The sequence below is a fragment of the Salmo salar genome, chromosome ssa07 (genome assembly GCF_905237065.1).
Source record: "Salmo salar chromosome ssa07, Ssal_v3.1, whole genome shotgun sequence".
NCBI lineage: Eukaryota > Metazoa > Chordata > Actinopteri > Salmoniformes > Salmonidae > Salmo > Salmo salar.
In genome coordinates this window covers 11,781,362-11,798,466 of record NC_059448.1, presented here as the reverse complement: position 1 = coordinate 11,798,466, position 17,105 = coordinate 11,781,362, and the positions used below count along the sequence as shown (strand labels likewise).

Sequence of the window (17,105 nt, the reverse complement as noted above, 5' to 3'; positions counted from 1 at the left end):
GCCGCCTTTCCTTCCAGTTCTCTGCTGCCAGTGACTGGAACGAATTGCAAAAATCGCTGAAGCTGGAGACTTATATTTCCCTCACTAACTTTAAACATCAGCTATCTGAGCAGCTAACCGATCGCTGCAGCTGTACCCAGCCCATCTGTAAATAGCCCACCCAATCTACCTACCTCATCCCCATATTGTTTTTATTTACTTTTCTGCTCTTTTGCACACCAGTATCACTACTTACACACCATCGTCTGCTCATCTATCACTCCAGTGTTAATCTGCTAAATTGTAATTACTTTGCTACTATGGCCTATTTATTGCCTTACCTCCTCACGCCATTTGCACATACTGTATATATACTTTTTTCCCCCTATTGTGTTAGAGTGTACGCTTGTTTATTCCATGTGTAACTCTGTGTTGTTGTTTATGTCGCACTGCTTTGCTTTATCTTGGCCAGGTTGCAGTTGTAAAAGAGAACTTGTTCTCAACTAGCCTACCTGGTTAAATAAAGGTGAAATAAAAACCCATTCTAACAGGATTTAACCCATTCTAACAGGATTTAACCCATTCTAACAGGATTTAACCCATTCTAACAGGATTTAACCCATTCTAACAGGATTTAACCCATTCTAATAGGATTTAACCCATTCTAATAGGATTTAACCCATTCTAACAGGTTTTAACCCATTCTAATAGGATTTAACCCATTCTAACAGGATTTAACCCATTCTAACAGGATTTAACCCATTCTAATAGGATTTAACCCATTCTAACAGGATTTAACCCATTCTAATAGGATTTAACCCATTCTAACAGGATTTAACCCATTCTAATAGGATTTAACCCATTCTAATAGGATTTAACCCATTCTAATAGGATTTAACCCATTCTAATAGGCAGCAAATTACTTTCTATTGTGAATGGTGGATGTCAGCCCATAAATAAGATGCTGCTGTGTTATTTTTCCCCCCCCCACTCTCTCTCTCTCTGTTTATCTGGCATGTGACAAGTCACAGTTTTGACCTCCCAAGGCTCTTGTCATTAGTATGTGAAGAGGACTCTTTCCCTTCCAGCCTGTCCTTGCTGCTAATGTTGTTCTGTTATTTCAGGATTGTGTCCTCTCTCTACACCCCCCTCCACCACCACCACCTCTGTTACACCTGCCCCCTCCACCACCAACACCTCTGTTACACTCCCCTCCACCACCACCACCTCTGTTACACCCCCCTCCTCCACCACCACCTCTGTTACACCCCCTCCACCACCACCACCTCTGTTACACCCCCCTCCACCACCACCACCTCTGTTACACCCCCTCCACCACCACCACCTCTGTTACACCCCCCTCCACCACCACCACCTCTGTTACACCCCCCTCCACCACCACCACCTCTGTTACACCCCCTCCACCACCACCACCTCTGTTACACCCCCTCCACCACCATCTCTGTTACACCCCCCTCCACCACCATCTCTGTTACACCCCCTCCACCACCACCACCTCTGTTACACCCCCCTCCACCACCATCTCTGTTACACCCCCCTCCACCACCATCTCTGTTACACCCCCCTCCACCACCACCATCTCTGTTACACCCCCTCCACCACCACCACCTCTGTTACACCCCCTCCACCACCACCACCTCTGTTACACCCCCCTCCACCACCACCTCTGTTACACCCCCCTCCACCACCACCACCTCTGTTACACCCCCTCCACCACCACCACCTCTGTTACACCCCCCTCCACCACCACCACCTCTGTTACACCCCCCTCCACCACCACCACCTCTGTTACACCCCCTCCACCACCATCTCTGTTACACCCCCTCCACCACCACCACCTCTGTTACACCCCCCTCCACCACCACCACCTCTGTTACACCCCCTCCACCACCATCTCTGTTACACCCCCTCCACCACCACCACCTCTGTTACACCCCCTCCACCACCACCACCTCTGTTACACCCCCTCCACCACCACCACCTCTGTTACACCCCCCTCCACCACCACCACCTCTGTTACACCCCCCTCCACCACCACCACCTCTGTTACACCCCCCTCCACCACCACCACCTCTGTTACACCCCCCCTCCACCACCACCACCTCTGTTACACCCCCTCCACCACCACCACCTCTGTTACACCCCCCTCCACCACCACCACCTCTGTTACACCCCCTCCACCACCACCTTCTCTGTTACACCCCCTCCACCACCACCATCTCTGTTACACCCCCTCCACCACCACCACCTCTGTTACACCCCCCTCCACCACCACCACCTCTGTTACTCCTCCCCCCTTCCACCACCATCTCTGTTACTCCTCCCTCCACCACCACCACCTCTGTTACTCCTCCCTCCACCATCTTTGCTCAAATGAAACCCTGTTCTCATCTCCCCACTAGGGCCACAATTCAGAGTTTATGTGCCTCTACTCTCACTCCAGCCAATTCACAGGAGATGATTAGATGAGGGGGAGAGATGGAAAAATAGATGGAGAGAGAGAGAGAAAGAGAGAGAGAGAGAGAGAGAGAGAGAGAGAGAGAAAGAAGAACTGTTCTCTCCACATTTACCATCATCTTCCTCACTAGGCTAATCAACCCCTCAAGAAAATCATGGAGGAAACGACCGTGTCATAAAAAAAAGTAAAATTGGGCGCCCCACTCCACCTAATGGAGAGTGAATTTGAGATGAGAAATCCCTGCTGGAGCAAAATACGAGTCCTGGAGAGGCAGCTGATCCATATTCCTTCCCTAAGCCCCTTATTTGCAAGCAGAGGAGCCAGGACTTAGGCATGGAGAGCAGGCTGGGAGTGTGAGCTAAGCAGCAGGAGATGTCACTGAGACTGCAGGATCAATTCTCAATATCTCCTGGGTGAATCATCGCCTGGCCATTTCATCTGAAGATTAGGCTCAAGCCAATCAGACACAGCAATGTTGAAGTGATAGTGTTAAGAAACCAATCAATTACTTTGTTACTAGTTGAGAGAGTTGCATTAAACCAATGGCAGAGCTTTGGAGAAGAGGTGCCCTTGAAATGGGGCCTATTCTCAGACTGCAAATCTCATAATTCCCTTTCCAAACGACTGTATATAGCTCCATAGACGATTATGGAAGATTCTAGGGCACACTCACGTCATGACCAACGTCTCATCTCCCGGCTCGCTCAAAAGTCCGTCCACGAACACTGAGGTGCTTGTGAAGTTGTGGATGGTCCAGGTGCGTCCCTCATCAATACTGAACCTGGGGGGAAAAACATCAACACAATCACATCCACTATATGGAAGTATATAGGCTCTTTTCAGCAAGCGGCCATCTTGGATGAGGTAGAAATTAACCTCTATATTAGTAGGGTTCCTGACTAGCAGGATGTAATGCCGTCACACAAAAAAACTATGCATCGATAACTATCAGAACTATCGATTTAACTACACAACTATACTGCTCAAAAAAATAAAGGGAACACTAAAATAACACATCCTAGATCTGAATGAATGAAATAATCTTATTAAATACTTTTTTCTTTACATAGTTGAATGTGCTGACAACAAAATCACACAAAAATAATCAATGGAAATCCAATTTATCAACCCATGGAGGTCTGGATTTGGAGTCACACTCAAAATGAAAGTGGAAAACCACACTACAGGCGTTGGTGGATGGAGCGAGACATGATGTCCCAGATGTGCTCAATTGGATTCAGGTCTGGGGAACGGGTGGGCCAGTCCATAGCATCAATGCCTTCCTCTTGCAGGAACTGCTGACACACTCCAGCCACATGAGGTCTAGCATTGTCTTGCATTAGGAGGAACCCAGGGCCAACCACACCAGCATATGGTCTCACAAGGGGTCTGAGGATCTCATCTCGGTACCTAATGGCAGTCAAGCTACCTCTGGCGAGCACATGGAGGGCTGTGCGGCCCCCCAAAGAAATGCCACCCCACACCATGACTGACCCACCGCCAAACCGGTCATGCTGGAGGATGTTGCAGGCAGCAGAACGTTCTCCACGGCGTCTCCAGACTCTGTGACGTCTGTCACATGTGCTCAGTGTGAACCTGCTTTCATCTGTGAAGAGCACAGGGCGCCAGTGGCAAATTTGCCAATCTTGGTGTTCTCTGGCAAATGCCAAACGTCCTGCACGGTGTTGGGCTGTAAGCACAACCCCCACCTGTGGACGTCGGGCCCTCATACCACCCTCATGGAGTCTGTTTCTGACCGTTTGAGCAGACACATGCACATTTGTGGCCTGCTGGAGGTCATTTTGCAGGGCTCTGGCAGTGCTCCTCCTGCTCCTCCTTGCACAAAGGAGGAGGTAGTGGTCCTGCTGCTGGGTTGTTGCCCTCCTACGGCCTCCCCCACGTCTCCTGATGTACTGGCCTGTCTCCTGGTAGCGCCTCCATGCTCTGGACACTACGCTGACAGACATAGCAAACCTTCTTGCCACAGCTCGCATTGATGTGCCATCCTGGATGAGCTGCACTACCTGAGCCACTTGTGTGGGTTGTAGACTCCGTCTCATGCTACCACTAGAAAGCACCGCCAGCATTCAAAAGTGAACAAAACATCAGCCAGGAAGCATAGGAACTGAGAAGTGGTCTGTGGTCACCACCTGCAGAACCACTCCTTTATTGGGGGTGTCTTGCTTATTGCCTATAATTTCCACCTGTTGTCTATTCCATTTGCACAACAGCATGTGAAATTTATTGTCAATCAGTGTTGCTTCCTAAGTGGACACCTTGATTTCACAGAAGTGTGATTGACTTGGAGTTACATTGTGTTGTTTAAGTGTTCCCTTTATTTTTTTGAGCAGTGTAGATGTCTACTGACCTTAAGTTCTTTCTAAGAATCTTGGAAGAAGTGAGTCTCCATATTGGTAGGGTGCCCTGCTAGGTTGTATGCGGTCATACATGACTTACAGTTCTATGGGCTTTAATAGAACGGCCATCTTGGAAAGAGGCTCAAAAGACCCTTCATAATGAGTAAGGCTCCTGTCTAGAAGGTTGTATGCGGTCATACATGCCGTGAGAGGTCAGATTATCTCCAACCACGACTGAACCGTGACCTGGAATGGGCATGTCCACATCTGGACCACAAGTCACCGGGCTGTTTCGGCGTGGGTTTGTCTTCAAACACGCCACCAGACGCACACGCTAATGTTTACCAAAGCAAGGACTTTAAAATTAGAGGATAAAGTACACAAAGCTAACCGCTAGCTCGAATTAACCTCCTGTGGTTATGGCTCCCGGAATCAACAGGGTTACATAAGTATGGTTGTGTATTGGAAAGGAATCAACGTGGGATTGAGAAGCACACCCATGTCTGCAGGCTATGCAATTAATCATGTGCTTACAAGCCTTGAGTATAACTCGAGAAACACACTAGAGAGACAGATTAGATAATATACACGGAGTATGAGAGAGACAGGCATTCCAATACTGTATACAGAGAGAATCAGCCAGAGGGAAGTTTGTTGTTGTCTGTCTCATTATATCTCTCTCTCTTTCTTTTTCTCATTCCCTCGTTCTTTCTTCCTCCATAACACTCTTAAGAACATGTTTAAAGATGAACTTACCGCGAGGACACAGTGGAATCCTTTGCTGCAGTCTAATCTTTTAATAACACACAAGTGTGAATTTGTGATGAATGAATGTACACCACAGCTTTCTCTAACACCAATCTGCATGTAATCCATATTTCATATGTACTCTGAATAAGCAAAACATGGCTGCATTAGAATATGTACAGATGTACTTCTGAATGTACACATTATTATGTAAAAGCCTACATGTCTTATTTTGGCATCTCACCTCTGAGAATGTTACGTTTTTACATTATTAAAAGAAACATGGCAGCGGTGGGATAATACATGAGCAAACCCAAAGCAACCCGCTGCTATTTGTGTTAGAGTGATCCAGAGACAGGAATTAGCTAACAAGTGTGTGTGAAGTGAAGTCAGAATATTGGCACGGGGCATCCTTGAGTTGGGTTCTTTTGCTTTCCAAGGGGCCCCTAAACGAAAGTGAATCTCTGTGATCTACATACATGTATGTGCACTTCTGAGAAGGGGAGAAAAACGTCTCGTTTGAGGATGTGGATTTTGGACTTGAAGAGGGCTCTCTTTTTGGTTGAAGGAACGTCGGAGGGCTCTTGACTAACAGAGATGAGCGACATGTCTCTCTCTCTCTCTCTCTCTCTCTCTCTCCCTCTCTCTCTGTCTCTCTCTCTCTCTCTCTCTCTCTCTCGTCTGTCTGTCTCTCATATGGGCACGAGGAGAGAGTTTACCCTTAAATACTGGTCACACAGAGCACAGACACTGATTGTGGCAGGTGTCTCATAAACACCAAAGCTTTCTGAAACGCTCTCTCACTCTTGCCTGAAGATATCTACTATAGCCTAGTCCAAAGGCAGTGCATTGGGTTTAGGAAGTGAAGTGGGGATAAAGTCGAAAAGATGAAGACACGATCTTTCTGATGCTGACGAGGCGGGTGAGACGAAGGTCATCAGCGTATAAGAGTCGATAATAAGGATTGGTTGTCATTACTGACAGTTTTTTGTTCTATCTTTTTAATTGAACCGTCATTTATCAAGGTCATGGCTTCGTTGAGATACAATCTCTAGGAAGAGATATGATCCACAGGAAAGACCTAGTCTTGTTCAGGTGTCTGTTTTGAAGGTCATATCATTGGTGGCTCCCATTTTTTATATTATGTGTTGTGAGTATTGGAGTTATGGAGTATTTTGTTGACAGTTAGAGGAGCCTACTTGAGTATTTTGTTGACAGTTTGATGAGCCTACTTGAGTATTTTGTTGACAGTTTGATGAGCCTACTTGAGTATTTTGTTGACAGTTTGATGAGCCTACTTGAGTATTTGGTTGATGGTTACAGGTGCTTACTTGACTATTTTGTTGACAGTTAGAGGAGCTTACTTGAGTATTTTGAGAGGGATGGAGGTGTCTTTGATGGCAACGATGACCCCTCCATGGTCCAGGTACAGGATGTGATGCTCCTCCTCAAACACCTGAAAACAGGAAGGAGAATTGCAGGAAATTATGAAAGAGACAGGAAGTGGAAAGTTAGTAAGATGATGACTGCAAGAAATGAAAAGGATTACAGTACATGAATAGGACACATAGAAGAAGAGCAGAAAACGTCTCGAAAAAGTTGAACACTGTAGGCTGAACGTTTTTTCAGCGGACAAACACATTTGAATGCCCTCCTCTTCCACAGTTAATTATCCCATCTCTCCTTTTCAGAAGAGTGGAGAAAAGAGGGGATAGAGAGAGACTGAGACTTACCTGCCTCCAGGTCTTCCCACAGTCAAAGGTGATGTACATCTCTTCTTTAAACTCCACCAGCTGGGAACCCAAGTTACCTGAAAGAGTGAGAGAGAGAGAGAGAGAGAGAGAGAGAGAGAGAGAGAGAGAGAGAGAGAGAGAGAGAGAGAGATGAAGGGAGAGATGAAGGGAGAGAGAGAGAGAGAGAGAGAGAGAGAGAGAGGGAGAGAGATGAAGGGAGAGAGAGAGAGAGAGAGATGAAGGGAGAGATAGAGAGAGAGACCAGTGAGGGAGGAGTAGGCTCAAAAGCCTTGGATCAAAGCCTCCTGTACCGACAAATCATTTCAGATAATTTTCCTCTCGTTCTTAACAGCGGGAACGAGGGAAAAGAGGAGGGCAGAAGTGAGGGTTGGCATGGCAGCTCGTTCTCACTCAGAGGATGAGGCAGCCCACTTATCCCCTTCACTCAGGACTCTGACTCTCCTCCTCCAGGGCTGCCCGAACAGAAATGCTAAGTATTCAATAAATAAAAGCAGCAGTGACTGAGTGAACTCTTCTCTGGGGTTGGAGTGCTTTGGCACTGTATCTCCCATTCCTCTAAGGCACTACCTTTCTAGGGTAAATCCAGGTTGTCTAGAGGAGTGGCACTGTCAACAATAGAGCGGTCTGAGAAGGTTTAGGTGGATAGTGGGCTCCGCTGCTGGTCTTCCCCCACTGTGTCTGCCTGGCGTAAGCCTGCATTATATTTCTACTTGCACATCATCATATGCTCATTTATCACTCCAGTGTTAATCTGCTAAATTGTAATTATTCGCTCCTATGCCTTTTGCACACACTGTATATAGACTTTCTTTTTTTCTACTGTATCATTGACTTGTTTATTGTATTATTGTGAATCCCTCACTGCTTCACAGTAACGACTGGGGCTGGAATCCCTCAGTGCTTCACAGTAACGACTGGGGCTGGAATCCCTCAGTGCTTCACAGTAATGACTGGGGCTGGAATCCCTCACTGCTTCACAGTAACGACTGGGGCTGGAATCCCTCAGTTCTTCACAGTAATGACTGGGGCTGGAATCCCTCAGTGCTTCACAGTAATGACTGGGGCTGGAATCCCTCACTGCTTCACAGTAACGACTGGGGCTGGAATCCCTCAGTGCTTCACAGTAATGACTGGGGCTGGAATCCCTCACTGCTTCACAGTAACGACTGGGGCTGGAATCCCTCAGTGCTTCACAGTAAGGACTGGGGCTGGAATCCCTCAGTGCTTCACAGTAATGACTGGGGCTGGAATCCCTCACTGCTTCACAGTAACGACTGGGGCTGGAATCCCTCACTGCTTCACAGTAATGACTGGGGCTGGAATCCCTCAGTACTTCACAGTAACGACTGGGGCTGGAATCCCTCACTGCTTCACAGTAATGACTGGGGCTGGAATCCCTCAGTGCTTCACAGTAACGACTGGGGCTGGAATCCCTCACTGCTTCACAGTAATGACTGGGGCTGGAATCCCTCAGTACTTCACAGTAATGACTGGGGCTGGAATCCCTCACTGCTTCACAGTAATGACTGGGGCTGGAATCCCTCACTGCTTCACAGTAACGACTGGGGCTGGAATCCCTCAGTACTTCACAGTAATGACTGGGGCTGGAATCCCTCACTGCTTCACAGTAATGACTGGGGCTGGAATCCCTCACTGCTTCACAGTAACGACTGGGGCTGGAATCCCTCACTGCTTCACAGTAACGACTGGGGCTGGAATCCCTCAGTACTTCACAGTAATGACTGGGGCTGGAATCCCTCAGTCCTTCACAGTAATGACTGGGGCTGGAATCCCTCAGTACTTCACAGTAATGACTGGGGCTGGAATCCCTCAGTACTTCACAGTAATGACTGGGGCTGGAATCCCTCACTGCTTCACAGTAACGACTGGGGCTGGAATCCCTCAGTACTTCACAGTAATGACTGGGGCTGGAATCCCTCACTGCTTCACAGTAATGACTGGGGCTGGAATCCCTCAGTACTTCACAGTAACGACTGGGGCTGGAATCCCTCAGTGCTTCACAGTAAGGACTGGGGCTGGAATCCCTCACTGCTTCACAGTAATGACTGGGGCTGGAATCCCTCAGTCCTTCACAGTAACGACTGGGGCTGGAATCCCTCAGTACTTCACAGTAATGACTGGGGCTGGAATCCCTCAGTTCTTCACAGTAATGACTGGGGCTGGAATCCCTCAGTGCTTCACAGTAATGACTGGGGCTGGAATCCCTCACTGCTTCACAGTAACGACTGGGGCTGGAATCCCTCAGTGCTTCACAGTAATGACTGGGGCTGGAATCCCTCACTGCTTCACAGTAACGACTGGGGCTGGAATCCCTCAGTGCTTCACAGTAAGGACTGGGGCTGGAATCCCTCAGTCCTTCACAGTAATGACTGGGGCTGGAATCCCTCACTGCTTCACAGTAACGACTGGGGCTGGAATCCCTCACTGCTTCACAGTAATGACTGGGGCTGGAATCCCTCAGTACTTCACAGTAACGACTGGGGCTGGAATCCCTCACTGCTTCACAGTAATGACTGGGGCTGGAATCCCTCAGTCCTTCACAGTAACGACTGGGGCTGGAATCCCTCACTGCTTCACAGTAATGACTGGGGCTGGAATCCCTCAGTACTTCACAGTAATGACTGGGGCTGGAATCCCTCACTGCTTCACAGTAATGACTGGGGCTGGAATCCCTCACTGCTTCACATTAACGACTGGGGCTGGAATCCCTCACTGCTTCACAGTAACGACTGGGGCTGGAATCCCTCAGTACTTCACAGTAATGACTGGGGCTGGAATCCCTCAGTCCTTCACAGTAATGACTGGGGCTGGAATCCCTCAGTACTTCACAGTAATGACTGGGGCTGGAATCCCTCAGTACTTCACAGTAATGACTGGGGCTGGAATCCCTCACTGCTTCACAGTAACGACTGGGGCTGGAATCCCTCAGTACTTCACAGTAATGACTGGGGCTGGAATCCCTCACTGCTTCACAGTAATGACTGGGGCTGGAATCCCTCAGTACTTCACAGTAACGACTGGGGCTGGAATCCCTCAGTTCTTCACAGTAAGGACTGGGGCTGGAATCCCTCACTGCTTCACAGTAATGACTGGGGCTGGAATCCCTCAGTCCTTCACAGTAACGACTGGGGCTGGAATCCCTCAGTACTTCACAGTAATGACTGGGGCTGGAATCCCTCACTGCTTCACAGTAATGACTGGGGCTGGAATCCCTCAGTACTTCACAGTAACGACTGGGGCTGGAATCCCTCAGTGCTTCACAGTAAGGACTGGGGCTGGAATCCCTCACTGCTTCACAGTAATGACTGGGGCTGGAATCCCTCACTGCTTCACAGTAATGACTGGGGCTGGAATCCCTCAGTCCTTCACAGTAACGACTGGGGCTGGAATCCCTCAGTACTTCACAGTAATGACTGGGGCTGGAATCCCTCAGTTCTTCACAGTAATGACTGGGGCTGGAATCCCTCAGTGCTTCACAGTAATGACTGGGGCTGGAATCCCTCACTGCTTCACAGTAACGACTGGGGCTGGAATCCCTCAGTGCTTCACAGTAATGACTGGGGCTGGAATCCCTCACTGCTTCACAGTAACGACTGGGGCTGGAATCCCTCAGTGCTTCACAGTAAGGACTGGGGCTGGAATCCCTCAGTGCTTCACAGTAATGACTGGGGCTGGAATCCCTCACTGCTTCACAGTAACGACTGGGGCTGGAATCCCTCACTGCTTCACAGTAATGACTGGGGCTGGAATCCCTCAGTACTTCACAGTAACGACTGGGGCTGGAATCCCTCACTGCTTCACAGTAATGACTGGGGCTGGAATCCCTCAGTGCTTCACAGTAACGACTGGGGCTGGAATCCCTCACTGCTTCACAGTAATGACTGGGGCTGGAATCCCTCAGTACTTCACAGTAATGACTGGGGCTGGAATCCCTCAGTACTTCACAGTAATGACTGGGGCTGGAATCCCTCACTGCTTCACAGTAACGACTGGGGCTGGAATCCCTCACTGCTTCACAGTAACGACTGGGGCTGGAATCCCTCAGTACTTCACAGTAATGACTGGGGCTGGAATCCCTCAGTCCTTCACAGTAATGACTGGGGCTGGAATCCCTCAGTACTTCACAGTAATGACTGGGGCTGGAATCCCTCAGTACTTCACAGTAATGACTGGGGCTGGAATCCCTCACTGCTTCACAGTAACGACTGGGGCTGGAATCCCTCAGTACTTCACAGTAATGACTGGGGCTGGAATCCCTCACTGCTTCACAGTAATGACTGGGGCTGGAATCCCTCAGTACTTCACAGTAACGACTGGGGCTGGAATCCCTCAGTGCTTCACAGTAAGGACTGGGGCTGGAATCCCTCACTGCTTCACAGTAATGACTGGGGCTGGAATCCCTCAGTCCTTCACAGTAACGACTGGGGCTGGAATCCCTCAGTACTTCACAGTAATGACTGGGGCTGGAATCCCTCACTGCTTCACAGTAATGACTGGGGCTGGAATCCCTCAGTACTTCACAGTAACGACTGGGGCTGGAATCCCTCAGTCCTTCACAGTAAGGACTGGGGCTGGAATCCCTCACTGCTTCACAGTAATGACTGGGGCTGGAATCCCTCAGTACTTCACAGTAATGACTGGGGCTGGAATCCCTCGGTCCTTCACAGTAATGACTGGGGCTGGAATCCCTCAGTACTTCACAGTAATGACTGGGGCTGTAATCCCTCAGTACTTCACAGTAATGACTGGGGCTGGAATCCCTCACTGCTTCACAGTAACGACTGGGGCTGGAATCCCTCAGTACTTCACAGTAATGACTGGGGCTGGAATCCCTCACTGCTTCACAGTAACGACTGGGGCTGGAATCCCTCAGTACTTCACAGTAATGACTGGGGCTGGAATCCCTCACTGCTTCACAGTAATGACTGGGGCTGGAATCCCTCAGTACTTCACAGTAACGACTGGGGCTGGAATCCCTCAGTGCTTCACAGTAAGGACTGGGGCTGGAATCCCTCACTGCTTCACAGTAATGACTGGGGCTGGAATCCCTCAGTACTTCACAGTAATGACTGGGGCTGGAATCCCTCAGTACTTCACAGTAATGAATGGGGCTGGAATCCCTCACTGCTTCACAGTAATGACTGGGGCTGGAATCCCTCAGTACTTCACAGTAACGACTGGGGCTGGAATCCCTCAGTACTTCACAGTAATGACTGGGGCTGGAATCCCTCAGTACTTCACAGTAATGAATGGGGCTGGAATCCCTCACTGCTTCACAGTAATGACTGGGGCTGGAATCCCTCACTGCTTCACAGTAATGACTGGGGCTGGAATCCCTCACTGCTTCACAGTAATGACTGGGGCTGGAATCCCTCAGTTCTTCACAGTAACGACTGGGGCTGGAATCCCTCAGTCCTTCACAGTAATGACTGGGGCTGGAATCCCTCAGTCCTTCACAGTAATGACTGGGGCTGGAATCCCTCACTAGAACCAGTAGTCTAAAGCTTACTTAGACTAAAAGGCCGAACCGACGCCTGTTCACTAGCAAACTAGTTGATTTCTTATAGCTTTTTGTCTTCTTAAAACTGCATTGTTGGTTAGGGGCTTGTAAGTAAGCATTTCACTGTAAGGTCTACATGTGACTAATACAATTTGATTTGAAACTGTAGGGGTTCCCAGTCTCAGTGTCCCCACAGGGTGCTGGTGAAGTGTCACATACAGAGAGTAATGCTGTGTTCCTAGGTAAACCAGCCCCAGTCATTACTGTGAAGCAGTGACGTAAAGCCAAACAACCAGAATGATTGGTCACAATGCGACCATGGCCACCGCAGTAATGACGTAAGGACCACTGTCGCCGGGGCAGAGGTAGTCATGGTTACTCACCTGCGCCCATGATGAGTCCGGGGGCGGAGTCTTTGGTGTGGACGGTCCCTGATACGTAGGGGTTGTCAGCCCAGCGCAGGTGGAGGTGGAGGTGACAGTCAGGCTAGGAGAGGGGACAGAGAGCTGACATGAGTTATGTGACATTAAAAGGGTAGTACTGTATGTTGTGTGAACTATGGGGCCTGAATGTCTGTTGGAATTTATTACTCTGTGTAACACATCTCTCTCTCTCTCTCTCTCTCTCTCTCTCTCTCTCCTGCTCTCTCTCCTGCTCTGTCTCTCTCTCTCTCCTTCTCTCTCTCTCTCCTGCTCTCTCTCCTGCTCTCTCTCCTGCTCTCTCTCCTGCTCTCGCTCCTGCTCTCTCTCCTGCTCTCTCTCCTGCTCTCTTTCTCTCTCTCTCCTGCTCTCTCTGTCTCTCTCTCTCTCCTTCTCTCTCTCTCTTGCTCTCTCTCCTGTTCTCTCTCTCTCTCTTGCTCTCTCTCCTGCTCTCTCTCTCTCTCACTCTCTCTCTCTCTCCTGCTCTGTCTCTCTCTCTCTCTCTCTCCTGCTGTCTCTCTCTCTCTCTCTCTCTCTCTCTCTCTCTCTCTCTCTCTCTCCTGCTCTCTCTCTCTCCTGCTCTCTCTCTCTCCTGCTCTCTCTCTCTCTCTCTCTCTCTCTCTCTCTCTCTCTCTCTCGCTCTCTCTCTCTCTTGCTCTCTCTCTCTCCTGCTCTCTCTCTCTCTCTCTCTCCTGCTCTGTCTCTCTCTCTCTCTCTCTCTCTCTCTCTCTCTCTCTAAGACAGTAACACATTAGCCACCCTCTCCAGCTAGGCCTAGCCCCAGTACAGATGATATCACGTTGCAGCTTCACTGAATCAAATCGCCTGTATCTGGCCCTCTCAACCCCAGTACAGATGGTATCACGTTGCAGCTTCACTGAATCAAATCGCCTGTATCTGGCCCTCTCAACCCCAGTACAGATGGTATCACGTTGCAGCTTCACTGAATCAAATCGCCTGTATCTGGCCCTCTCAACCCCAGTACAGATGGTATCACGTTGCAGCTTCACTGAATCAAATCGCCTGTATCTGGCCCTCTCAACCCCAGTACAGATGGTATCACGTTGCAGCTTCACTGAATCAAATCGCCTGTATCTGGCCCTCTCAACCCCAGTACAGATGGTATCACGTTGCAGCTTCACTGAATCAAATCACCTGTATCTGGACCTCTCAAACCTAAACAAAAAAAGTAGCCTGTTTGCAGCACTATTAAGCAGTAGATTAAACACAGACAACACACATGAATCCACATTTAACAGAAATGTACCAATCACCAGCCTTCTATTCCATCAGACGTTATCATTCTAATGTGCTTAGCGACAGGCCTTTTAGATGGAGTAGCAGTGTTTGTGTCATCTTGGACACACCGTGGGGGTGACAGTGTTGTTGTCAGAGGACATAAAGCTGTCTCTCGGACCTGTCAGCTGGCGTCGCTGTCACAAACGGGGAGCAGATATAAACGAGAGAGGAGTAATGGGTGTTCTAAAATGGAGTTAGGTTAAACTTTCCCTGTCTGAGGGACCGATGGCTAATAATGACTCAGACACCCAGCCATGTAGATGTTCACGAGACCACGGTTTGCCGATTGAATACTTTAAAACTGCACCCTTCTTGCCTTCCATCCTAGAAGTAATCACTTCCATGTCGGCAGATTGATGGTATAAAGCTGCTGCATGTGGGCAGTGCAGAGTTTCCTTACTGATTTGCAGTTGACCGGTTTGCCGTTCATGTCAGTACTGGGCGGGGCTAGCGGTTCCCAGTCTCGGCCTTTGTTATAGGTGATGAGAGTCCGCACTTTGCCATCCACCTTCTGATTGGCCAGGAAGACCCCCTTGATCCCGCGCACCTGGAAAGCAATGACAACAGACATCTCAGTTCTGGTGTTATACTGTAGTGAGGTATAAAACTGATGTGGGGTCAGTTTGTATGGGTCCTAGCTATAGTAAAAGCACAGGCTTGTAGAAAAGACTGTTCAGTGATCAGAAAGTTGTTTAGTCAGAGACAGAATCACACAGAGCAGAGTTCTCCAGACACATATGTCTACAGTGCCTTCGGAAAGTATTCAGACCCCTTGACTTTTTCCACATTTTGTTACGTTACAGCCTTATTCTAAAATTGATTTAAAAAATCTGTCTACACACAATACCCAACAATGATGGAGTGAAAACAGGTTTTTATACATTTTTGCAAATGTATAAAAAATAAAAAACTGAAATACTTTATTTACATAAGTATTCAGACCCTTTGCTATGAGACTCAAAATTGAGCTCAGGTCCATCCTGTTTCCATTGATCATCCTTGAGATGTTTCGACAACGTCATTGTCCACCTGTGGTAAATACAATTGATTGGACATGATTTGGAAAGGCACACACCTGTCTATGTAAGGTCCCACAGTTGACAGTGAATGTCAGAGCAAAAACAAAGCCATGAGGTCGAAGGAATTGTCCGTAAAGAGACAGGATTGTGTCGAGGCACAGATTTGGGGAAGGGTACCAAAACATTTCTGTAGCATTGAAGGTCCCTAAGAATACAGTGGCCTCCATCATTGTTAAATGGAAGAAATTTGGAACCACCAAGGCTCTTCCTAGAGCTGGCCGCCTGATCCAAACTAAGCAATCGGGGCAGAATGACCTTGGTCAGGGAGGTGACCAAGAACTCGATGGTCACTCTGACAGAGCTCCAGAGTTCCTCTGTGGAGATGGGAAAATCTTCCAGAAGGACAACCATCTCTGCAGCACTCCACCAATCAGGTCTTTATGGTGGAGTGCCCAGACGGAAGCCACTCCTCAGTAAAAGGCACATGACAGCCCGCTTGAAGTTTGCCAAAAGGCACCTAAAGACTCTCAGACCATGAGAAACAACATTCTCTGGTCTGATGAAACCAAGATTTAACTCTTTGGCCTGAATACCAAGCGTCACGTCTGTAGGAAACCTGGCACCATCCCTAAGGTGAAGCACGATGGTGGCAGCATCATTCTGTAGGGTTGTTTTTTAGCGGCAGGGACTGGGAGACTAGTCAGGATCGAGGCAAAGATGAACGAGGCACAGTACAGAGAGATCCTTGATGAAAACCTGCTCCAGGGTACTCAGGACATCAGACTGGGGTGAAGGTTCACCTTCTAACAGGAAAATGATCCTAAGCACACAGCCAAGACAACACAGGAGTGGCTTCTGGACAAGTCTCTGAATGTCCTTGAGTGGCCCAGCCAGAGCCCAGACTTGAACCTGATCTAACATCTCTGGAGAGACCTGAAAATAGCTGTGCAGCGATGCTCCCCATCCAACCTGACAGAGCTTGAGAGGAACTACAGAAAAGAATGGGAGAAACTCCCCAAATACAGGTGTGCCAAGCTTGTAGCGTCATAAACAAGAAGACTTGATGCTGTAATCGCTGCCAAAGGTGCTTCAACAAAGTACTGAGTAAAGGGTCTGAATACTTATGTAAATGTGATGTTTCTGTTTTTAATTTTTTATAAATTAGCAAACATAAAAAAAAAAGGTTTTTTGCTTCATCATTATGGGGTATTGTGTATAGCTTGATGACGGGAAAAAAAGGTTGTAACATAACAAAATGTGGAAAAAGTCAAGGGGTCTGAATACATTCCGAATGCACTGTATAATGTAACTATTATTGCCACTCGGTCAGGGGAGAGTCACTTGTCAGCAGATCCGGTCAAGAGAGACTACCTAAGGGGAATATGGACTAAAACAACCTGTCTAGATGTCTCCGTCTCTCTCTCATTCTGTAATTCTCTCTATGAAACTCGTATCTACTGTATCTGTGTACTGCTCTGTCTGTCTTGTCTTCCTCTATCTGTACCTGCAATACACCCTCTCTCCTCTCCTT

General features: G+C 48.4%; 1 protein-coding gene across 4 annotated transcripts in view; it reads right to left on the bottom strand.

Moving 5' to 3' along the window:
* LOC106608564 (VPS10 domain-containing receptor SorCS2) overlaps positions 1-17,105 on the bottom strand; it is a 500,590-nt gene that overhangs the window by 20,716 nt on the left and 462,769 nt on the right. For all 4 annotated transcript variants that reach the window (XM_045721501.1, XM_045721503.1, XM_045721502.1 and 1 more), the window contains exons 10-14: positions 14,956-15,102; positions 13,221-13,323; positions 7,296-7,372; positions 6,927-7,018; positions 3,132-3,239 (exon numbers count right to left, since the gene is read on the bottom strand). In XM_045721501.1, the coding sequence (XP_045577457.1) occupies positions 3,132-3,239; positions 6,927-7,018; positions 7,296-7,372; positions 13,221-13,323; positions 14,956-15,102 (527 nt within the window). The remainder of the gene's footprint in view (positions 1-3,131; positions 3,240-6,926; positions 7,019-7,295; positions 7,373-13,220; positions 13,324-14,955; positions 15,103-17,105) is intronic.